The following is a 21,357-nucleotide window of genomic DNA, read 5'->3' on the forward strand; positions in this document are numbered from 1 at the left end:
GCCTTGCGTCATGAGGCGATCTCGATCGAGAGCGCCCAGAGGACACCGAGTCGGACCGTTCTATCTGTGCCTCTTTCCGAGAAGTCGACGTCGTCGAGGTTCGGTTGGACTTAGTGTGCTTAGTGTGTGTAGGGTGTGTAGCGCTTGCGTCGCCGGGGGTCTTCCCCATAGCCGCCCTGCCGGACAACCTTCCGAGGTCGGGGACCAGCGCTCGGCAGTCTTTCGACGCCGTAATGCCCTCGCCGTCCGAAAGTACGGCGTCGCTGCCATCGCTGAAGGCGCCCTCCGCTGCCATGGCCGCCTGCCTGGCGTGGTGGGCCCAACGCTTTGTCGAACTTTCCTTAAGTGTCTTAGGCTTAAACCTACTACACGCTCTGCAGTTCGCTTCGGGGTGGTCCCCCGGCAAGCAGAGATTGCACGTGGCGTGCCTGTCGACCCAAGGGTATTTGCGGTTGCACTTGGGGCAGAATTGGAAAGGGGTACCCTCCATACGCACCTTGAGGTAGCGGGCTGGTAAGTGTAGTAAATATATAAGGTATATACCAAGAGTGAAGAGTATGTACCACCCCCCACTCTCCCTACTTGCAGGGCCGAGGCCAGTGGCCTACTAGGCCCGGGCCGAGGCCAGCGGCCTTCCGAGGCCCAGATCCGTCGTGCAGCAGCCGACGGTCGATGTCTTCTCCAGCCGTCGTCGAGTGTCGAGGGTCAACGTTGGGGTGGGGGAAGGATGTTAATAAATAATTTTAAACTTCAATAATAAGCAAAAGTATGGCTAAGGCCAGGGGACTCCGCAAGATGCTTCCGACCAGTATGGCGGAAAAAAACAATCTGAGGATCCTAGACGCGTGAGGGATCATGGGTACAGTGGACGTCACACTAGGGATAGTATTACTGGCACGCCCTGTGTCGACGCCCATTTTCGAGTTTCGAAAAACAAACTGTAATAATCCGCAGCTTCCACTAGATGTCGGCCTATGCACAGCATGTGATCTAAGCAGATTCCACAAGACTCAGAAATATATATATATATATATATATATATATATATATATATATATATATATAGGGTGTTGAGTATGTACCACTCCCGACTCTCCCTACTTGTAGGGGCCGAGGCCAGAGGCCTTCCTAGGCCCCAGTACGTCGTGCAGCTCTCGACGGTTGTTTTCTTCTCCGGGCCGGCGTCGAGTGTAGAACTTCAGTGACTCGACATTGGGATGGAGAAAACAGGGAAATATTATGATTTTTTGCAAAATTATGGCTAAGGCCAGGGAACTCCGCGGGATGCTTCCGACCAGTATGGCGGAAAAAAAACAATCCGAGGGTCCTAGACGCATGAGGGATCATGGGTACAGTGGACGTCACACTAGGGATAGTATTACTGGCACGCCCTGTGTCGACGCCCATTTTCGAGTTTCGAAAAACAAACTGTAATAATCCGCAGCTTCCACTAGATGTCAGCCTATGCACAGCATGTGATCTAAGCAGATTCCACAAGCCTCCGAAATATATATATATATACATACATATATATATATAAATATATATAAACAAATATATATTTGCGGCACCGTCTGCAGTCTATTCACTACGTATAGCCAGCCTGCATGATTACTTAGTCTACTTGCGTTTCAGCATCTATACAATTATAAAATGGCTTGCATTTTCTGCAGTGCTCTTTGCATGTGCAATCTTCATTCTGCACATGAAATGTTACTCGATTCTTTACTTCGTCATCAGATTCTATAAGGTCTATTCACCTTCTCTCTTGGCATCTCTTCTTGACGTGTCGTCTTTGCTTCATGTGACGTCACCAATCTTCTCTTTCATTCATCTTTACACATCTTCCGGGATCTCTCCTGAGAGGCCGTCAGCTCTCTGAGGATACAAGAAGAACAGTTTTCTCAATGGATACCTTGTCTCAAAGGCTTTTCGTGTTACAGGCATCATTACTGGTGTTTTGCTCATCACAATTTTCGGTTCCCAACATATAGGCAAGAAGGGGCGGAACTTCTGGTAGAGGCATTTGGCTCCTCCTCTACACTCCCCCCCCTCTGGTTGATTCTTCAACCACTCTTTCACCACTTTCCATATCTAGACATCCTCTTCTGAAAAAGTGCTTCTTTGGAGTCCATATCTTCACTACTCCTTTCAGAGATCCTGCTGATTTTACATGGTCATCAATACTCCAAGTCATGAGACTAGATTGGTCATTCGGGCTGCAGTAGATCCATCTTCCGACACACTGATTGGATCCAGGAACCTGGTTCCAACCGGGTTCCCTCAGGTGCTAGAATACTTGCTCCTATATACTTCCTGATTTCATCATCTGTCAGCTCTTTGGGTCCAAACCCTGACTCGACATCAATCAGGAGTATAACAAGTCACAAATGCTGTATTGCAACCACTGGAAATTAGGATGATGTTAAAAGCAGTGCGTCTTTCCTTCAAAGTTTCATCTAACTGAATCATTTTACTGTCCACCCTACTAATTAGCGCGAACCTACTAATTAGCGTGATGATGTCGCAAGATATAATACGGCCATTTTCTTGTCAACAGAACACGGACGGCATTGCGATTCAGACACACAGATCAGATACTACAATATTACCAGGTATGTTGAGGGAACCCAAATTGCTTGCTATTTTTAATGAAGAACATTACAGAGTAACTTTACTGGATTTACATATGAAATCCTCTTTACCTCTAGAGACATCCAATGAACTACTGTGTACTATTTGGACAGCAGCCTTACCCGGGCACTGGCCCAGACGCCCAGACCTCCAGACTCCATTGGGCACTCCTAGACAGGAGCCATATTTGAGTGGTAAGAATTTCTGAGTACCATTACCAACTATGAGGTAGCATAATTCTGTATATTAAGATTTAAGTCACTGGTCTCAACCCAAGAGTCAGACTCACACGAATCATTACTCAATGCAGTACTTTGTTCAACATGCTGTATTTATGTTCACGACAATCTTCTCTATAGGTTAATACTTTAAAGTGTACTTTTATTTTGATTGGTATCTAATCTAGAAACAGGTTTCTTTGAAAAATTAGTTTAATTTTAATTAATATCCTTGATTTTAGGTTACCACATTATATCTAATAGGTGATCAAGCCAACAGAAGGCCATTTAATTTGATTGAACATCGAACCCAAACAGCACAATCTATATATTGAACATCCAGGTGATTATGGCTAATTAAAAACATGACAGTTCTATTAAATTTAATAAATATGCATAATAGGCATTGCATTCAAACTTTGTATTATCAATTATATTCTTTAGGTTGAAAGAACAGATACTAAAAACAAGGGTGAACAACTCCTGAAGAAGGGGAATTTTTCCCGAAACGCATAGAGTGTTTAGACACACAAGTTGAGAGGAATTTGTGTGTTTAATTGTTCACCTTAACAACATATTAAGTGTTGAATATGAAAAAGGACTTAACTAAGAAATTGGTGTGTACTAACATGTGAATGTTTAACATTGTTAGGAATTGTTGTTTATTCAATTAAGTCTTGTATGACTAAATAATATATGATTGGAAGAAAATAAGAACCAGCATATTTTTACACAAAGCGAGTCAATGTTCATTCATTTTTTCACAGAAAGGGAGTTAAAAAACATTTATTTTGAAAAGAATTAAACTTTAAAAAATGTTGGTTGTTATATATACAACAACGTTTGGGTGTGCAGGGGACGGGAGTGTTCCACAGATTTGTGGACGACTGTTGTTACACTGGTTAAGTACAACCTAGTGCCAAGGTTGGTTTTCTCCCCGGCACAACAGTAATTATCCTTAGAAATCCACAAATTAGAAAACAAATATAGGTGTGCACTAGGCCATTTTGTTCGCACCCTACTAATTATCTCAGGAGGTTTGAGAGAGGACATCTCAATAAACTTCAAATTGGAAGAAAACACTCTCAGGCATGCATCGCCTAAGCATCGGTCACAATCTGAAATTCACGTCTCACTGAGCTGAAAACGTATCCCTTGTAATGTCCTTCCAAAGAAATTAGAACATCAAAATTGCAGTTCTATGAAAGACCACTAAACCTTTATTTTATTCACAGGTGTCTAATTGCCAAGTACTTCTAATTGCATTTGCTCTCCACCAGGCATGTATATTCCTATTTAAACTCATTCTCCACTGGCTTCCTAACGGTTCTTCATGAAGCACTTCATTTTCAGGAGATTAAATATTGCTACATTAAACATAGAAATTAATAAGACTGCAAGTATCGCAAAGTCCAAGCTTTCTTCTGCACAGAGGAGGGAGCACTGAAGGATCCGGAATCCAGAGTATTTTACATACATCACAGTTATACTATGCGATACACTTCGGTGAGCCAAGGGTTCTGAATAATAATAAATCACACAGCAATTTATGTATCTCTGTGCCAGTTAAAACTATACATGCATTGTACTTTCAAATGACTAACACCCCCCTCCCCAACAGCAAAGGCATTTTCATCGTAGGATTTCCTTTTGGTAGGTGTGATGCTGGAAATGCATCAGAGGGACAGGGCCTCTGAATCCTTGTCCTTTACTGCCTTTTTATCGTGTGTTCTGTCATGTTTTCTGCCCAGGAGTCCATGTGGGACTCCTGGCAGTGCAGCTCTCTTTTGGTTTGATGAACAGACCCATGGGATACCCTTATGGCACCCATGGGTAGGGGTACAACCCTGTGCCCCTACTGTATGTTTTTGGGCACCTGTGGGTGGCCCACAGAGCAGGGTATGGGCTGGTGGCAGCTCCATGCTGAATTTGACAGGTGCTCTGGGTGTCCTCCATTTTGGGATACCCAGGCCCTGCCATTGGGATCAGTTGATTCCTGATAGGAAACAAGATGGCCCCTGTGGCCTCTTGCTTTCTATTGGCTGTTACCTTGTTTTCCCAAAGTCCTGGGAAGCCCTGACTCTGTCCCTTCCCCCTGACTGGCTGTTGGGTGGAAGTTCCATATATGGTGTTGTTGTGAAGGCCCAGCTAGACTGACTGGAGCCTTCCCAGTGACTGTATGTTGCGGGTACCTCCTGTGGGTGGGACCTGGGTGAATGGAGTGTGTAACCAATATACACTCCTTGTTGTGGTTGTCTGGTTTCTGGCATGAGAGACAAAGACTGAGACAGCCCTGCCCGAAACTGGCCTGAATGCAGTGTGTAGTGTTGAATGGCTGGGTACTTGTCCCAATCCACATTCCTTGTTGTGAGTGTCTGAAAGGGAGGAGTGTGGCCTGAATGCACTGTGTGCCTGATTGGCTGACTGACTGCATGAATGCCCTTCTGTATGATTGGCTGCTGAGTGTGTGCCAGCAGTGTGGATGAGAGACAGAATAGTATATCTGGGGACCTCTCACCACTGTTCAGAGGGTTCAGGGAACGTTCAGAAGCGTTCAGAAGCATTCTGGAGTTGAGTCTCCACTCTAAGAGTAACTGGAACTGCTGATTCTCGACGTCCAGCTGGAAGAAGAAGACTTGCTGTGGCATTTGCTTCGACCGATCCGAAGGCTGCCGAAATCGTCGAAGACTGACCCGAGAGAGGACCTGGTAAGGCGCCCTCTTCCCGTGCTCCGAGGGACCATCGAGCACCGCTCCATCTTCGCCGAAGCGCCCTGGAAGACAGACCCTCGAAAGGCTGCCGACCCGAGACGGGATCGCCAAGGAGATCGAAGTGAAGCACCCGGACATCGACGCCGTCGAAGTCCATTGCCGTCGACCAGGGTTCGCAGGTTTGTGTAACCGCTGGAGGCCCGTCGAAGTTGTGTTGCCCAGCCGTGGGAACCACTTGACGCCGTGCCGCCGACGACCGGAGGCGTCCGCTCCTTTGCCTAAGAACATTCGAATCGAAGGACTCCCTCGACCGCACTGTCGACCGCTTTATCCTGCCGGAGAAAGTCGAGGACGACCAACGCGCCGAGGAGAAACCTGCCGGTGGGTTTCCCACCACCCGAAGACCACAAAGACTCGAACGACTCGACGCCCTTGCTGGGCCTCCGTCTCCACAATCTTTGCAGTCCAGAACTATTGTCACCGAGGTGCCCCGCACGCCTCTGCCTTGCAGGACGCCGACGCTCCGACGCCGACGAGCACCGCTCGGACGAAGCTGCCGCCTCATCGACGCCGTTCTACCCTGTTTGTCGACGGACGTTCAACGCCCCGTGTCTCCCGCTTGAAAGGGAAGGCATTCAAGAAGGGCCGTCGATTCCCCGTCGCCGAACACCGAGTTCCTCGACGCCTCTCGACGATCCGTGACTCCCGCTTGAAAGGGGGTCGCTCAAGAAGGATCTGTCGACGCCTCTTTGAAGAACTCGACTCCACCAGGTAACATTGGGGGGGTAAAAACATTATAGGAGGGAATAAGACTTGCAGAACAATATATGGACTGGGCTTGTGCTATATCTTTATTTTACAGGTTGCCCAGGTGGGGGGGATCTCCACACAGAACTGTGCCTAGTGGTAGGGGCCAGTATTCTGCCTATTGCTCAACCATCTTATTTTCTCTCTTCTCTCTATTGCTGGTTTCACTCTATTGATCTGTGTGACATTGTTACAGTATTGTTGATGCACTTTAATAAGATCTAATACAAAGGGTGGTACCACTTTAGAATTGTACATATTTGCCATTGTTGATTTTCCTGAGTACAAAGTGAGTTATTATGATAAGTGTACATAACCTTGAATATTGATTATATAAAGACTGTGTTCTAACCAATACAGTGTGTGGACATTCCTTTGTGGGGGCTTGGGGACTACACTGTACTTAAGAACCAGCCTGCATCACTTCCTGAGAAGCTAGGCCTTGATTGCTCGTCCATTGCTACCGTACTAGAGAATCTTGGCTGGGGTCCTCTGTGCCTCTCCTCTACCATATAGAGAGCAGAAGTACAGACACCCCCCACCGGTCTTCTTTACAGTAGGCAATAGATTATCCAGCAAAACTAACCCCATAGCAAGACGTTTATGTAGAGTGGGAAAAGGTACTGCATAGGGTTCTCAAACCATTTAGGGAATTGAGGTTTATCTGTTTTACTAAGAAGGATTAAAACCAGGTAAATGGGACAGACTGAAATGTGCAGGTCTGGCTAGCATGAACAAGCCAAAACAGACTTACCAATGGTTCCTCTGAAAGGGGATAGGCTATCTTCACTATTTGGAAGGTGAGGATGGAGCTGCCTATGGCTTTGCTGCATAAGATATGGGCTAAACAGGTGTCACACTCGGTGGACCTTTCACCAATATCAAGCGAGGAGCATGCTGTGCCGACACAATATTGCCTTTGTGCAAACGTTGCACCAAACTGACGCAGTGTCTAATGAGAGTATGTGTAACACCTCTTCTATTCTATAAAACAAACCCAGGAAGCAAGGTTTCTCAGATGTGAGAGCAAGGCTGGCCTTATCTAGTGGGGACGTAATGTATTTCATCCCTACTAATTATGCATGGTCAAATAGTTGGCTGATTTTCTAGGGTGCAGGCTGACTATCTTGTTTGCTATTCTTATTAGTGCTACTTCTCACCAAGAAGAAACTTAAGTTGCAGATGAGGTTTTTGGGCCTGCGGGTGGGTCTTAAAGACAAAGGACATCAAAAATTAGTGGTGGTAATCCTGCCTTTGGTGAGGAGGAGCAGATTAGAGATTTAAGGAAAAGGCCCAAATTAAAAGGGATTACAGGTTTGTAGTGCCTTTTGTTGGTGATGGTGTTGGTTTATTCTGTAAATCACTGATTTAACAATCCTTTTGATTAACCTCCTGACCATATATTGCATTAATTTGAATGTCTTCACAAATGATATATCCTATGCAAATATGCTCTGCTGAATTAATTGTCTTATGACAAATAATGTTGCCTGGATGGCTTGTTTCTACGATAAGGGTGTGTGTCCACAGTCTCTTGGCAAAGCACTATTAGACAGAAATGAGATTATCTAAGGTTCTATTTCTAAGGCCATATTGCGGTTTTATAAAGAAAATAATGAACACAGTAAAAGGCCAATTTTCAACCAAATGTCACCAATTTGTATAAATCACTGGGTCCAATTTGCAGTCATTTAAAACAACTTTATGTATGCAACTGAATCAAAAGGCTCAGAAAAAACAAAGTATAACACGCATGATTTCATGATTCTGCATTGTTACTTTTGTGTTCCTTCCCTGGTAAAGAGCTCCTTGCACGGTCTACCCTGCATCATGCCCACTACAATCCATAGCTCCCAGGTCTACCTCCAGATTTCAGGCTCCTGAACCATTTCAAAAACAGAAATTGACAAATGGACTCCTCTGTGAGCTAGTGCCACCTGCATCCCACAACTCTCCTCCACTACCTGCTTTTATATTTAAAATTTGCATTTACCTGGCTGCACTCACTGATTCAAGCCTCCTACACCGCTTCCGGCGTACCACAAAAATGGAAAAGATACTACCCTGTGGGCTCCTTTTGCCATTTTCATGGTCATCATCTTAACAGTAGATGTTTGTATTGCACACAGGAAAACCACTTTTTCTGCACAAAAAAGCCCTTGGCACGCTGAATATTTTGCCAGGGTCTAATGGAAATCATGCCTTCACTGGAGGGACATAAGAGGATGTTAATGGCATCTTGCCCTCATTAAAGGGCTTTGCAGGAATTGGGCCTACTAACTCACTTTTATCAGCTGGTATGGCATGCGAGGAAAGGCATTATTGCCTAACAAATGTAAAAATATTTCCAAAAAGAGATGTAGGGTTTATTTAACAGCTGGATTCTTGCCAAAGCTTTGGATGAATACAATCACAATCCTGGCATTGATAAATTAATTCATTGCCTGAAACGGCTAGTTTACCTTCTGTCCAATTATCAATTTTTAGACTTCACATACGCTATCAGAAGTTAAATTGCATCCATGTTGAAATTGGTTAGATAAATTACTCTCAAGTCAAAACTATTTCTGTAGTGTGACGAATCTGGATTTTTTTCCACTTCTTCCCAGCGGGAGCCACGCCCTTTGAGGCTAGGGAAGTGAGCCCACTAAGCAAGATCCTCCCTAGGGGGCTGGGAAAGTGGGACCTTATTAGGAGTGACTCCCTTCTAGGGGACAAGGACTCATTACTACAGGAACTCTCTACAAATATCACCATGTCTGCCTATATGGGAACAGAAACAGCTGATGTAGATCAACATGCCCTGTAGAAATACGGCACCAAAAATAAAGAGACAAGGAAGCTGTAATAGATGAAGAAGAATCCTATGCGTGAGAACATCCTGAGGGGCGTAGCCACGCTACACTGTGGACCCAGCAGTCGCATGGAGATAGAGCAGAATGACAGAGAGATGCTGGAGGGCTGGCTTTACAAAGGGCAACAATGCCAAATTGGAGACAGTGACGGAGATGGTAGAGAGACTGTCTTATGGCACGAAGAAGCCTTGATGGGCCCATTAACCGTCAGAGAGACCAGGCCGCAAGGGAGAAACCAAATCCCTGGTCTCCATGCGAGAAGTGTAGCAGCAGCCAAGCCGGGAAGGCAAAGGAAAGCAAACGTTCCTGAGAAGGGTAAAGCCAGGGAGTGGGACGGACGGTTACACCCCTGCTTTAAGCAAAATGGGCTTAGCTAAAGAGAGAGAGACAGAGACACAAGAAGCTGGAGAAGCCAAAAGGGTTACGGGAGCCCAAGAAAACAGATTACTGGACACAGCAGACGCCCAAGAGAAACCCTGAATCAGAGGGCCAGAAGGCTTCGAGGAGCCCAACAAAAATTAGCAGCATTTTTCAACACATGGAAAACAGGGAACCCGGAGGGTTTAATTACTCAATCCTAAATCAAGAACAATTTGAAAGACAATGTTTCAATTGGTGGAATCGCATTAGGAGAATAATTTCTAGTTTTAAATAACTGGAACCAGTGGATTTGTGTAAAGACTTAATACGCGTTATAAAGAGCCGGAGAGAGGACTAAAAACCTTACTTTGATAAACTATTGAAAACCCCCATTAGACTGATGAACAGCACTTGGGTGCAATCCATTTATCTCTGGCCAGAGGAAGCCTGAGTGGACTCAGAGGATTATTTTTGATTTGGCCAATTGACAAGCACCCTTAGTTTTGTTTTTAGGCAGGGAAAAACCCTCATAGCAATAGGGACCGGTAGGCATGTTCTCTTCATTTTAAATAAAGACCATTGAAATGTTAAGCTCTAGTCCGACTTCTTCTGGAGAACCACAGTGGCCTCTCTCTATACAATGAGAAAGATTCATACCTCCCGAGGATCTAGTCTTCTTTGTTTGTGTTCCTGTGCAACATTAGTGCCACATGTATTCCCAACGTCGGGAAGCGTACTCTGCGAGTCCGAGTCATTATTATGCATTGTAAGAGGCCAATTCTCATCCCAAATTTCAATCGCTGCTGGTACGGGCTCAAGGTATGGCAGCTCCAGTTCACAGCGTTCCTCATCCTGCTTCAAGACATAAAAACAGACATACTGAGAAGTGGATTGTTATATGATAGTTCAGATTTCACATATGAAAATTAAACCGTATACGTGGGGTCATGAGGAGGGAGGAACAGAACACCCTTTTACAAAATACCATGTAAATTATGTTATTCTTTTAAACACAACAGGGTGAGGGGAGTAGGGAAGAGTGTGCAACTAACAGAACTGGCAAACTTGGAATAATGGATGATCATAAACTATCACTGATCACAACCAATCAAGCAGGGTCTCCTTAACCTCAGCTGGTCTAACTGTGCGCTTCGGGTATTTACATACAAACAAGCGAGGTACCCCTGGTGTTAGTTGCCCCAAAACCCTGCATTTCCCACTTAAAAGTTCTAGGATCATGGCAAGGTGAGACAACCTTATACAGGACCTAACAGTAAGAGTTAAATAACAAATAAAGGCAAGATTCGCAAGGATCGGTGATGTGCTGTGTAAAAAAACAAAAAAGTTTGCAATTTCTAGAGCAAAAAGCAACATTAAGTGAGACAGACACTTCAATGTAGTGGACTCCAGCATATTTTTCTGTGCAGTTGTTGAGCAAGTGCATTTGGATCAAGGTCAAGTGGCCTAAGACCCACACACCATCTTAGCTCTGCCTCTTCCTTCCTTTTCTCAACTATTAGATCAAGGACGTCCAAAGTGAAGAGCAGACCAAAAAAAGGGCAATTCCTGTTTGGACAGGGAGGACCCAGGACCGAAGCTCTTGCCCCTTTAACATCAATTAAGCTGCCTTGAATATGTCTTTCACCCCTCTCTCCCAAAAGCCCATCCCTACCATAACCACTCATCGCCAAACAACAGCAATCTTATCATGGACACTGCATCGCAGCTACCTCACTCACATCACCATACACCCCCATGAGCACTCCAGCAACCACCACGAAAAGAAAAAAGATGCTCGCCAATGTCCACAATGAATCAACCATGCAGCGGACATCACCAACCTCATCACCACACATGACTTGGATGCCATCTTCATTACTGAGTCCTGGAAGACATCTACCTCCACTCACATCCTAGATATCCTCAATGGCTAAAGAATTCTACAATACCATGCAAACAAGATTGTGGAGGCCTCAACATCACTCACAAGGCATCCTGGCCACGCACCCAACTGGACATTGCCAACAGTTCGTACAAATTGATTCTTTCAGATTACCAACTCTACCCATCACCTGTGGAGTCCGTCAAGAATAATCCCTCCCACCCCTGTGTTCTTCAATCTTTACATGGAACCACTTGGAACTCTCCTTGCTCCACAGAGCATCCACATCCCCCAATAAACAGGTGACACAAAGATTTCCCTCGGAATATCCTCCATCGAAGATATCCACAGGCTCAAGACTTGCCTCACATTGATTTAGTCCTGGGTGGCCAGCACTTACCTGAAGCTCAACCACTCCAAGACTGAACGCCTACTGCTGACCAACAACAATGAACACCCTGAAATCCAGAGCTGGCTATCTGCTATGAACCTCGAGGGCTTCACACAACAGCTGGCCACCTGCGCTAAATCCCTTGGGTTCACATTCAAACAGCACATAGCAAGAAAAACACAAAAGGCTTGGCACCAACTTTCTCTCCTTCATTCTAAGCTACCTCATTGAGAAACTTGGCATCTCCCCTGGCCTGCAATCCACCAGAAGCAAGGGAACGTGCAGACTAGAACTTCAACGGTGCAGGAAGGAGACAGGCGTGCTCTGTCTATGCTTCTAGACTTTGGAATCATCCCCCACCCCTTTTCAATATGAGACTCGCCCCCTAACTTCTACAGTTCAGGAAAGCTCTCAAGACCTTCCTTTTCAAGGACACACCTTCCACTACCCCACTCTACCTTAGACTCTGACCTGCTTCCCACTGTCTTCTACGTGGTTGCTTGTTGATTGCTTGTTGAAAATTTCCCGCCCTCGCGTGAGCTCTATGCTCCATTTCTCTGCGTCCCTCACTGTGTTCTTCCACCTATGATAGTAAAGCACTCTGTTGCTTCCCATAGCTAGGTCCTCACTGAAATAACTTAATAAAATCGTGGACAGCATAACGGTGGATCAGTGGTTCTCTGTTAAAACTTTGTGACTCTCCAGTGACTTTCACACGAGAGGGTGATTTTCAAATTAAAGTATATAATTCTTGTTATATATGTCACACAGCCATTGGCCAAGATTTAAAATGGGAAGCATAATCATGGCTGCTAGAGGAGAGCAAGGTCTAAGTTGCAAGTATTTCCTGAGTCAAATCAAGTAAAGAAAAAACTGTGACCTACATAAAACAGGAGTTGATACCAACTATTCAGTCAATGCGATGATATTAATAAACTTGAGAAAACCAATACGCACGAGTTACATAAATAGTGAGAGTATGCATCACTGACAAATTAGATCAAAGTTTAAGGAATCACCAGAGCGCTAACAAATTTGGCAATAAACTTGCATGAGGATGTAGCGCCTCATCTTTTGCAGGTATGGAAGGAAATGTACAGAGGAGTTATTTTCAGAAGATGAAAGTTCTCATCAAGTACAACATAAAAGACCAATTGAAATATGAGCAGGAATCCTAGTCTCTAATGGAAGAAATGAAAAGTTCTCAGAAGAGCAGATAAAACTGAGCCTGCATAAAATGGAACTTAACTTGGTGAAATAACAGGATATAATTAAAAAGCATAGGGTAGGTAGGAAGTTTAATAGAAACAAGATTGATTATGTAAGTGATCGCCTATATACATGTATGGATGAACATTTTTTTTTTTTTAGGTCAATACCTCAGAAGATGAGAGAGCAGGTTGTCTCTGGGACTCTTTTTGCACAAGAGTTACCATTCCTACGCATAGGGAATACACAGGGAAAAAGAAGAAATTAAGGAAACTCATGGCTCTTTTTACTCGTCTTGTGAATGAAAAAGAACACAAACCAGCCAAAGGAGGAATAACTACTCCGGTCAGGGAGACTACCTATGATCGATGAAGGGGTAAGGATAAAAAAAGTCCAAGAAACAGTGGGTAACACAAAAGAACAAGTTACTTACCAACTGGTAATGTTCTTTCGACTGGATGTTCCTCCAATGTAATCCACATCTTTGACATGTAATGTCCACAGCTGTGTTACTTTGGAAATTTTTCAGCAAAGGGCGTCCTGCGTCGGGTCGATGTCCCTCGAAGGCCTCCGTCGAGGGCGACGTCACCGGATGTTATAAATAGGAGGCAAGGCCGCCATAGCATCAGTTTATGTTTTTTCCTCCACAACTTGTGACATGCTCGTACTCAATGCCTGCTTGCCTGCACATAGCCTTGAGGGAACCTAAGCTGCAACCGCTTAGGAAATTCTCCAACGGGGCAGGCTGGAAGGGCGATGTAGAATACGTTGGAAGAATATCCAGTCGAAAGAACGTTACCAGTTGTAAATAACTTTTTCTTAGAATGGATTGTGTCCTCCAACGTATTCCACACCTTCGACTACCAAAGCAGTACCAGAAATTGGAGGAGGGAAAAGAATGTATAATACCCAATCAGATGGACGAATAACGAACCATTTTACAAAAGGCCATATCTTGACCATGGAACGTATCAAGCGAGTAATGTTTGACAAAGGTGTGGATAGAAGCCCATGTCGCTGCGTCACAAATATTCCTAATAGGAACTCCCCGCTGCAGGGCTGTGGAAGTAGCCATGCCCCTAATGGAATGAGCTTGCAACCCTTCAGGAGGGTCCTTGCCCGCCAATCTGTAACATTCAGTAATGGTGAGGATAATCCACCTAGAAAATGTCTGTCTGGTAACAGCCTGGCCCAAACGGTGTCCAGCATATCCCACAAAGATTTGATCGTCCACTCTAACCCTGGAAATCCTAGAAATATAAAAGCTCAGAGCTCTCCTAGGGTCCAACCTGTGGAGTTGCTCCTCTTCCTTACCAGGATGAGGAGTAGGATAAATAGCAGGAAGTACCACTTTCTGGCTCAGATGAAACTCAGAAACTACCTTAGGTAGAAAGGATGGACGTACCCTCAGTACAACCCTATCTTGTGGAACACAGTAAAGGGTGGCTTAGATGACAGTGCCTGGAATTCACTTACTCCGCGAGTCGATGTAACTGCAACTAAGAAAACCGCCTTGAAAGACAACTGTCTCAAAGGACAAGAGTGCAAAAGCTCAAATGGAGCACCCATCAGGAATTTCAAGGCCAAATTCAAATTCCAAACCGGCAGCTGAAACGGGGACGGCAGGAACACCTTAGTGAGCCCTTTTAGAAATTGAGAAATCTATGGAATCTTAAAATAAGAACATTCTTCAGAAGAGCGCTTGAAGATAGACAGCACCTCCAGGTAGCCTTTAATGGTACCTTACTTGAAGGTCCCTGTGGGCCAAAGAAAGCAAGATAGAAAGAACCATGGGAATGGAACACTGAAAAGGATTGACATTGTGTCCTCTGCACCAGTCGCAAAACTTACGCCAACGGTACAGGGATTCGGTTGCCGTCCGCCTGGCCAAAAGCAACACCTCCATCACGTCATCTGGGATGTCCCAATCCTTAAATCCCAACCTTTCAGATACCAAGCGTGAAGGTTGAGGGTCTTGACCTCTGGATGGAGAACCCCGACCCCCCTGGCACGAGAGAAGATCCTCTCGGTAGGGAAGACGGCGTGGAGGGCAGATGGACATTTCTAGAAGGTCCGGGTACCACGCTCTCCTGGCCCAATCCAGAGCAATGAGGATCACGTGGGATCCGAAACTCCGCAACCTCCTTAACACTTGAGGAATGACAGAGATCGGAGGAAACATGTACAGAAGTGGGAATGATCAATCCATGACGAAGGTGTCTCCTAAGGCTCCTCTCGGAAGAATTCCCTTGAATAGAATCTCTCGCACTTCTGGTTGGTGCTGGTCACACGAAGCAATCCACTTGGAAGGTTCCCCAAAGGGCGAAGATCTCCAGAAGGACTTCCTGAGCCAACTCCCACTCGTGAGAGACTGTGTTTTGCCTGCTCAGAACGTCCGCCGCCGCATTCGCCTCTCCGGCCAGATGTACTGCAGAGAGTGATATTCCTTGCTGGATTGCCCAGAACCAGAGCGGCATTGCCTCTCTGCACAACGGGAGTGACCCTACCCCCCAACCCTTTTTTTGTTGAGGTAATGCATGGCCACTGTGTTGTCCGTCATGATCAGGACACTCTTCCTCCGCACAGACGGCAGAAAAGCCTTTGGGGCGAGCCTGATGGTCCGCAGCTCCAACAGGTTGATGTGGAGTCTGGACTCCGACAGAGACCAACGACCGCTGGCGGTCAAATCGTCAGCATGAGCTCCCCTCCTGTGAAGGAAACATCTGTCACCTCCGGCCACAGTTGCCAAAACGGCTCCCCCTTCATCAGGTTCCCCTCATTGGCCCACCATAGAAGATCCTGTGAGACCTAGAGTGGAATCTGAACGGGATGCGACATCTTGCCTAAGAATTGTGAGCACTGCATCTTGAGGACCCATTGCAGGGATATCATCCTCAGCATGGCCTCTGGCACTGGAAAAATGCAGGATGCCATGAGGCCGAGCAACCTTAAGAATTCGAAAGCCGGGAGACACTGGGCATGATGAAATTTGTCCACCATCTGCACAATGTGATGAGCCCTCACCGTGGGAGGTGAGCACTTCCCCAAGGATGTGTCCAACACAGCCCCAATGTACTGGAGCTGTTGGGAAGGTGTCAGATGTGACTTCTTGAAATTGAGGGAGAAGCCCAGCTTGTGAAGGGTGCGGCAGGTGAAAGCGAGATGGTCCATCGCTTCCTCGGGAGAACGCGCATGTATCAGCCAGTCGTCCAGGTGGGGGTAGACCTGAATCCCCCCTCGCCTGAGATATGCAGCAACCACCACCATTAGCTTGGTGAAGACCCTGGGGCGGAGGTCAATCCGAATGGCAGGACACGAAACTGAAAGTGCGAGCTGCCAGCCGCAAACCTCAGGTACTTTCTGTGCTTTGGATGAATCGGCACATGAAAGTAAGCATCCTCTAGGTCCAGAGACACCAACCAATCCTGAAGTCGACGTGCCTGGAGGACTTGAGAAAGGGTGACCATCTTGAACTTGTCCTTCCTGAGAAGTTTGTTCAACCAACGCAAGTCCAAGATGGGTCTCAAACCCCTGTCTTTCTTTGGAATAAAAAAATATGGGGAATACCATCCCTTGTTCCTCTTGGCTACAGCCACCAGTTCTATAGCGCCTTTCTCCAGCAGGGTCAAGATCTCCTGCACAAGGAGCGGATCCAGAAGCTGCAGAGACATTCCCTGGTGGATTGTCGTGAGGCCGCTTGAGGAAAGGAAGGCAGTAGATGTGGGCTATTGTATCCAGAACCACCGCATCCGAAGTAATAGCTCGCCATTCTTTGAGATGCTGAGACAGTATGTATTTGTATGTATGTATTTAATTTTTGTAGAGCGCCGGTAGCCCGCGGGCATCAGGGCGCTTAAACATACGCAACAGATACTATGTGACATACGACATTTAAAGGGTCTGCTAACAGCAACAGTCTGCCCCCAACCGGCGAACAATGGGACATGGCCTCATAGTTGTTTTGGAGCGGCTGCGGCAGCGCCTGAAGGCAAAGAGGCAGCTGTCTGAGTGGCTTTGGCACCCCTATTTCCCTGACCACCACAGGTACTTTTTTACGTTGACCCCTTTGACTGGTGGCTCCTCTCGTCCTACCAAAAGAGGAGTAGAAACGAAAGGAAGCTCCCATCCACTGCTGTCCCCTAGCACGAAAAGGCGGAGGTTGATGCACAGCTGCGCTAAAAGATTTAGCAGCAGCTTTTGAGGTCTGCAACCTCTCAAGGCTCTAGCCAGCCTTGCTGCCAAACAAATGCGCGCCATCAAAGGGCATGTTCAAAAGACGGGCTTGCACATCCGGAGCAAAACCCGACTTCCGCAACCACGCAAATCTGTGTATAACGGTGCTCGCATCCATGGACCAACTAACACTGTCGGCCGTGTCCAATCCCGACAGAAGGGATTCACACATGGCATCCTTGCCATCTTGTACGAGAGCAAGGAACCCATCCCTTTCGGAAATATGCTCAGCCGCTAGAGAACCACAATTCCACAGAGTGTGTGAAAATCTTGCTAAGGCACAAGTGGAGTTGGCCAACTTCAGCGCCATACTCCCGTCAGAAAACACCTTGCGTGCCCAACCATCGAAGCATATGTCATCCCTATCAGGAGGGATGGTAGGGTACGCCGCCTGCCTCGAGGTGGCCGTAGCCGCCAGAATCACCAAACTCTCGGGAGTGGGGTGAGAGGCAAGGTAGCTGGGGTCGCTACTGGAAGGGCAGTATTTTTTAGTTAATGATTTGTTAACCGCCGGAAGAGATTCCAGTGACTACCAGGAAGCCGCCACCCTTTTCTGCAATGTCAAATGAAAAGGTAACACTGGGTCAAAGGAGGGACCTTGATCCAAAGTATCAGTTCAATCATCCTGAACAAAAGCTTCCGGAGGACTAGACTAACCAAGATACTCAGTGACCCTAGTCATCAGCCTCCTATAGGATGACTCAGCACGAGCTCCAGGCTCAGGTCTGCCAAACTCCACTTCCGGAGAAGTATCCAAGCCACCGGCATCATGAAGAGATTGACGTAACTCTTCTAACTGACTGTTCCCGCACCAGACAGGAGCCACATCAGGCACAACAGGGTCAAATTCCAAATTTGATCTCTTCTCATCCTCATAGATATCATCAAGAGGGAGAAAAAACTACTGCCTTGGGACAGAAGAGGGTCTGGAATCCTTAACAGGCCTCACAGACTTGAAAGTAGCCTTCCTTGGAGGATCCACTGTACCAGGGACTACCATAAGCAAATTTCGGCCAAAAGCCCCCGAAAGCGTTGAGAGCGCGACGGCTTTGACGGCTTCGGTGTCGACAAAGGTGCAGACGGCGCCGAGGGCTGGTGTGAAGGCAAAGCTTCGACATCTGTATCAGAAGGACACGGCGCCGATGGAGTGGATGCCAACCTCGAGCCCTTGCCAAATTTCTGCGGTTTCGCCAGGGACGAAGTCCGAGATCTGTAATCAGCACGTCTCTGGCGATTAACCTGAAACTTGTCCGAACGGGACCTCGAAAGTTCCAGATGAGAATTGAGCCGAGGACCCGGGTCCGAAGGCGCACAAGCCACGGACCAAGACCATTCCCTGCCGGCTTCTTCCAAAGGCGCGGACGGAACTGTGCCCTGGGATTGGAAAATCACCAGCATTGGCTCCTTGAAGGCTGCCCATTCCTCCGGAGTCGAGGACTTAGTCGGACAAGCCACTTTCCTCACTGCACCATCCCCCTAGGAGGATGGGGAAGGCGACCGATGACGGCGCTTCCGAGAATGCCAAGACGAGGAGGAAGAATGGCGAGAACCGCTCCATGACCGAGATCCCTGGGACTCCTTCCGACGAGGAGAGTCGCCCCTCGAATCGTCGGAGGACATACCCTTACGGAACTTATTAGGTTTAGAACCCCTACCTATCTGTAACCTCCCCTTACGCTCCCACAAGGCCTTAGCAGTCAGCGACAGGCATTTGGAACAGTCATCGGTGTCAAGACACTCACCCAGACACCACAAACAAATGCGATGCAGGTCCATAATCGACATCTTAGACTTGCAGTCCCGGCAGACTGCAGACTCTGAGGGGTCGAAGAAAAAGACATTCACGTGAAATACCAGAGGCGCGCCGGGTCTCTGAAGAAAACACATTTGCGGAAAACGGATCTGTGTCTACGGGCGCCGTGCATCCTATTTATAACATCTGGTGACGTCGCCCTCGACGGGGGCCTTCGAGGGACATCGACCCAACGCCATCGACACAGGACGCACTCTGCCGAAAAATGTCCGAAGTATTACAGCTGTGGACATTACATGTCAAAGATGTGTAATACGTTGGAGGACAATATCCATTCGAAATATATTTTAACAAAGGAAAAGGAGGTTCTCTCATGGGAACGGTTTCCCGCAATTGAGTCCATTTGGTCTGATACAGACATGGATTTATTGCAAATTTTAAAGATAATTCAACTAAGGAAATACTTCTCTGAGCAAGAACTGAGAACTATCTTAGACAAAAATGTTTAGATCTATTATTTAACACATCAGAGAGGGCAAGAGACTGGCACATTAATCTAGACAGGTGTTTCTAGGCACGACAAGTCAAGGACGGGCAGAAAGAGGACGAAACAAAGATCCTACTAAGCCTTGTGTCAATCAGATCGCGCAAGTGCAGGGGCCAGGGGGGAAAGTACCAGGGGGCTGGGAGTGGCAAAGGAACACCTAAGTGCTGCCAGGAAGTGGCTTACAAGTGCAAGGAGTCAAGCGACTGTAGGGTTGCCGATACAGTACCGTCCCTAATTGGTTGTGTGCCGGGAGGCAGTGCAAGGGCAACTGGTCGTGCAGGAGCCTAGCCTCGTAAGTTTGATGGGTGGCCAGGTAACTCAGCAGACAGGGGCATCTGAGAGGGAGAGAGAAAGCAGAAGCGAAAAGGAAGATTTTGCTTCCGGAACCTTAGGTGGTTGTGCTTATGTTTGAGAGAGGCAGGCAGTGAGCCTGTTCCAGGGGGAGGCACCAGCCAAAGACAGAGATCTACCTCCCACTCTCTGCCTGGAGAAGCATCTGACCCTCAGAGAGTTGGAGGTGGATGAGCGGAGGGCTCGAGCAAGAAGATGCTTAGGAAGAGAAAGTTGGATGCAGTGTGGTCCCCGGCCCCAGAAAGCATTGTGGATGATGCAGAGAGTCTTGAACTTGATTCCTTGCGGCCAGAAGGAGCCAGTGGAGAGATTTCAGGGCTGAAGAGAGACGATTCTTGGGCTTGAGGTCAAGGACAAGTCTCGCAGTCCTGTTCTGGATTAGTTGTAGAGGGTGAAGAGTAGAGGCAGGCAGATTTAGAAAGAGGCTGTTGCAGTAGTCCAGCCTAGAGAGAACTAGGGCTCTGGAGACAGTGAACGTCTGCGTCTGGGGGAAAGTGAGAAAATGAAGAATACCTCTGAGGGGGAGTAGCTGATAGTGTGACTTCTTAGAGATGTGAGGAGAGAAAGAGAGGGTGGAGTCGAAGATGACACTAATGTTCTTAGCCTCACAGGAGAGAGACGAGAGAGAGAGAGAGGGAGAGAGAGAGGGAGAGAGAGAGAGAGAGAGAGAGCGATGCAGAGGTTGCAAAAGAGCCCAGAGGAGGTCTATGAGGAGAGGTTGAGAGGTATAGACAAGGAGGAGGAGGGGAGAGGTCAGCCCACTCGGAGAGGAAGAGGGCAACCTGGCCAGGTGGCCGGTAGATGGTGACCACTGTGAGAGAGGCCAGGAGAGATAGAGAGCCTGCAAACCAGGCATTCAAAGGAGGAGTAGGCCTGCGTAGAAATGATAGAAGCAGGGATCCACTCCGGGAAGAACAGGGCTACTCCCTTTCCAGGATGGTTGGTTCTGGGTTCAGAGAGGATCGTGTAGCCATCAGGAAGGAGAGTGTCAAAACTCGTGACGGAGCTGGCCGTGACCGAAGTCTCAGTAAGACCGAGTACTTCCAGGTCAAGTGTTAGAGGTGCCTGAGAATGGGCAGAAGAGGAAGGAGATGGCAGAGTAGTCAGAGAGGAAGAAGAAAGTGCCATAGACGTGGCAGAGGAGGGAGAAGGCCATTTAAGTAGACATCAATGATGGTCTTGGAGGAGTGGAAGGGGGCGAGGAGGGCCTCCCACTGGGCACCACCATTAATGGGAGAGAAGGAAAAAGGAGAGAGAACAGAGACCATACAGGGGGTCCATAGGCCTGGAGAGGGAACAACAAAGAAGATGTCAGTGAGGGTTTGTCTGGAGGAAGCACTGGTGTAGGTATCAGCGGTAGGAAGGCCTGGGTTGGAGACCAGGATGTCCCTTTTGAGTTTCTTCCT

General features: G+C 47.1%; 1 protein-coding gene across 1 annotated transcript in view; it reads right to left on the minus strand.

Annotated features, from left to right (window-relative positions):
• Nucleotides 1–21,357, minus strand: part of TDRD5 (tudor domain containing 5) — a 2,293,977-nt gene that overhangs the window by 375,004 nt on the left and 1,897,616 nt on the right. The window contains exon 14 of the mRNA XM_069641474.1: nt 10,243–10,437. Within this exon, the coding sequence (XP_069497575.1) occupies nt 10,243–10,437 (195 nt within the window). The remainder of the gene's footprint in view (nt 1–10,242; nt 10,438–21,357) is intronic.

The sequence above is a fragment of the Ambystoma mexicanum genome, chromosome 1q (genome assembly GCF_040938575.1).
Source record: "Ambystoma mexicanum isolate Mex_15411 chromosome 1q, UKY_AmexF1_1, whole genome shotgun sequence".
Taxonomy (NCBI): domain Eukaryota; kingdom Metazoa; phylum Chordata; class Amphibia; order Caudata; family Ambystomatidae; genus Ambystoma; species Ambystoma mexicanum.